Source organism: Capsicum annuum, chromosome 5, assembly GCF_002878395.1.
Source record: "Capsicum annuum cultivar UCD-10X-F1 chromosome 5, UCD10Xv1.1, whole genome shotgun sequence".
In the NCBI taxonomy this organism is placed as follows: domain Eukaryota; kingdom Viridiplantae; phylum Streptophyta; class Magnoliopsida; order Solanales; family Solanaceae; genus Capsicum; species Capsicum annuum.
This window is the reverse complement of record NC_061115.1, coordinates 182,210,825-182,213,644: the sequence shown is the minus strand read 5'-3', so window position 1 is coordinate 182,213,644 and position 2,820 is coordinate 182,210,825. Positions and strand designations below refer to the sequence as shown.

At 40.4% G+C, this 2,820-nt stretch overlaps 1 protein-coding gene across 1 annotated transcript; it reads left to right on the top strand.

Annotated features, from left to right (window-relative positions):
- The first annotated feature begins 202 nt into the window (after positions 1-202).
- On the top strand, positions 203-2,216 carry LOC124898569. Its single transcript, XM_047412210.1, has 4 exons — positions 203-340; positions 808-1,196; positions 1,296-1,623; positions 1,770-2,216. The coding sequence occupies exons 1-4, from the start codon at positions 203-205 to the stop codon at positions 2,214-2,216; spliced, it is 1,302 nt and encodes a 433-aa protein (XP_047268166.1).
- The last annotated feature ends 604 nt before the right edge of the window (positions 2,217-2,820 follow it).

The following is a 2,820-nucleotide window of genomic DNA, read 5'->3' as shown; positions in this document are numbered from 1 at the left end:
GCTAACACATTTGCCTTTGAGTTGTTTTACTTTACAGATAATAGAAACTACTCCGTGTTGATATAAGCTGGCAGAACATCCCTACTTCACCCGGTCAAAAGCGCACAAAATTCCATCACTTGACCATCATTCAATAATGACTGAAAATGATGAAGAAAACACATTGACCATCAGGGACAATGTAATAGCAGAACAGAATGAGATGATTGCGGAGCTTGCAAGGAAGTTAAAAATGCTTCAGGAGGAAATGAATCACACTCGAGATTTGGCTAACTTGGCCATCACTGTCAATGCTCCTGCTCCAGGAGGACACGGGACTTCACTCCAAATTCTTCTCTCAGTATGCCTATTCTCGCGAATCAGCCGAATAACATATCGTTTGTCTTCGCTCCTCCATTTGTCCAAAACACCAATTGCGAAAATAACCCAGATGTCTATCATCCATAAAATCCATCTCTAACCCCACAAAACCCATCTCTAAATCCATTCCCAAATCCTCAAAACCCATTTGCAAATCAACAAAATTCGTACCCAAATCCACAAGATTCACTCCTAAATCCACAAAATCCATCCCCGAATCTTCCATCAAATCTATCCCCGAATCCACCAAATTCATTTCCAAATTTGTAAAATTCTTCTCAGATTCCACCAAACTACTCGCAAATTCAACAGAACCTTTCTAATTTCCAAAATGTCCTCTCCACCTACCAACCAACTTATTTTCATCTACAAAATCAAACCTCTCTTCCAGATCCTCCTTATTCCATTATATCTCCTGATATCTATAATCCCTTTCCTAATTCTAAGATGGACCATTACGAGGAAAAAGAGAAAAAGTGGAGGACTGAGCATGAAATGAAGTTGATAGCTATGAATGAAGAGATAATAAGGATCAAAGAATCTCATGGAGCGAGGGATCACGACGGTTTAGGGTATGATGATTTATGTGTTCACCCTGGAATAGATTTACCAGAAGGGTATAACGTCCCTAAGTTTAAAGTGTTTGACGGTACCGGAAACCCAATGGCTAATCTGAGAAGGTATTGTGATCAAATGGTCGGGGTAGGGAAAAATAAGGCGTTATTGATACGCCTATTTAGCCGAAGTTTAAGTGGCGAAGCCTTAGAGTGGTTCTTGTCTCAGGAGCTGAAAAGATGGACTGGTTGGAAAGCATTAGCCAAGGGTTTCCTTGACAGGTTCGCGTTTAATATTGAAATAGTCTCTGACCGATATTCACTAGATCGGATCAAACAAAAAAGTAATGAGTGTTTTTGAGACTATGCTTTTCGTTAAAGGAAAGAAGCTGCCAAAGTGCAACCCCCCATGTCTGAGGAAGAAATAGTATATGTGTTTTCTTGTGATCAAGAAGGAGAATATTATACCAGTATGGTGTTCGCTGTCAGGGCGACTTTTGCAGATTTGGTAAAAATAGAAGAATCACTGGAAGAAGGTATTCGGACAGGAATAATTGCCAAGACCCCAACATCATCCAGGACTGCTATGTTATTAAAGAAGGAAAAAGAGGATGTAGGCACGATTTCTGTTAATTCTATTGCAAAAATGAAAAAGAGGTTCAACTCTAGGAATATTTTCTCTTCTCCGCTGTCACTACACTTTCAGCATGTATTCTACACCCAACCTCAGTACCAAACTCCACTCCTAAATAGACAACCCCAGTACCAAGATCAACTCCCAAATGTCCAATCCCAATACCAAGCTCCACAATCAAATATTTTTCCCCAATACTAAGTTCCACCACTGAATTTCAGCCTCATGTCCAATCCACTCTTCCAAACAACCGAACAAACATTCAAGTACCTCCAAATTATCATCAAGTGCCTCCTCCTGCATATCAGAACCATTATAACCCTCTGTGTCCTAACATCGAAAAAAAACCTCCCCGAAACTTCACGCCGCTGGCTGAAAGTCACACCCAACTATTTGAAAGATGGAAGAATGTCGGTCATTTGCAAACAATCCAGTTGAATCCTGTCAATCCCAACTCTCGATTTGATCATCCTGATCAAAATTGTGTTTATCATTCAGGAGCAGCAGGGCACAACACCGAGGACTATATTAACTTGAAATATAAGATCCAAGATCTGATTGATCAAAAGGTCATCACGCTTCAGTCACCGATGCCAACTATTAACAGTAACTCATTGGCTAATCATGGGGGACCTACAGTTAACATGATTGAAATAGAAGAAGAATAGGCATCTGGCAAGACTATTACTAAGGTGAATTTAGAAAAGCGCAAAAGGGCGAAAGAGGTAGAAAATATAGAGAGAGTTGTGGCTACCTTAAGTGTCAACGAGAAAGCCCCATTTATAGTTATGACGGCCCCGACTCAAGTATAAACTCCCCCGCCAAGGAAGAAATTTATTGTACAGACCACTACTGCCCAAGGGATGACGTGATCGGGATAATGCTACATTCCTGAAGAATTGACCAAGAAAAAGGATTCACAGAAAAGGCCAATCACTGAAGGGGAGGCTGAGGAATTTTGGAGGCATATGCAACTAAAAGACTATTCAATTGTCAAACATTTAGAGAAGACTCTGGCTCAAATTTCTATTTTGGCACTATTAATGAGTTCGCAACATCATCGATAGGCTTTATTGAAGGTCTTGGATGAAGCATATGTTCCCACAGGGACAAGTGTTGAGAACCTAGCTGCGATGATAGGAAATGTTGTGGGAAGTCATCACATATCATTCAACGATGAAGAGTCACCATTTGAAGGAGCGATGCATAACAAGGCCTTGAACTTCACTGTTATTTGCCGAGACTATATGATTAATCAGGTATTGATTGATG

What these genes read in the sequence shown, in the direction of transcription:
- LOC124898569 (XM_047412210.1), top strand. Translation starts at nt 203, where the DNA reads ATGATTGCGGAGCTTGCAAGGAAGTTAAAAATGCTTCAGGAGGAAATG. An exon ending in CACTCCAAATTCTTCTCTCA is followed by an intron (nt 341 to 807) that starts GTATGCCTATTC and finishes CCTAATTCTAAG; the next exon opens with ATGGACCATTACGAGGAAAA. An exon ending in TGTCACTACACTTTCAGCAT is followed by an intron (nt 1,624 to 1,769) that starts GTATTCTACACC and finishes ACTGAATTTCAG; the next exon opens with CCTCATGTCCAATCCACTCT.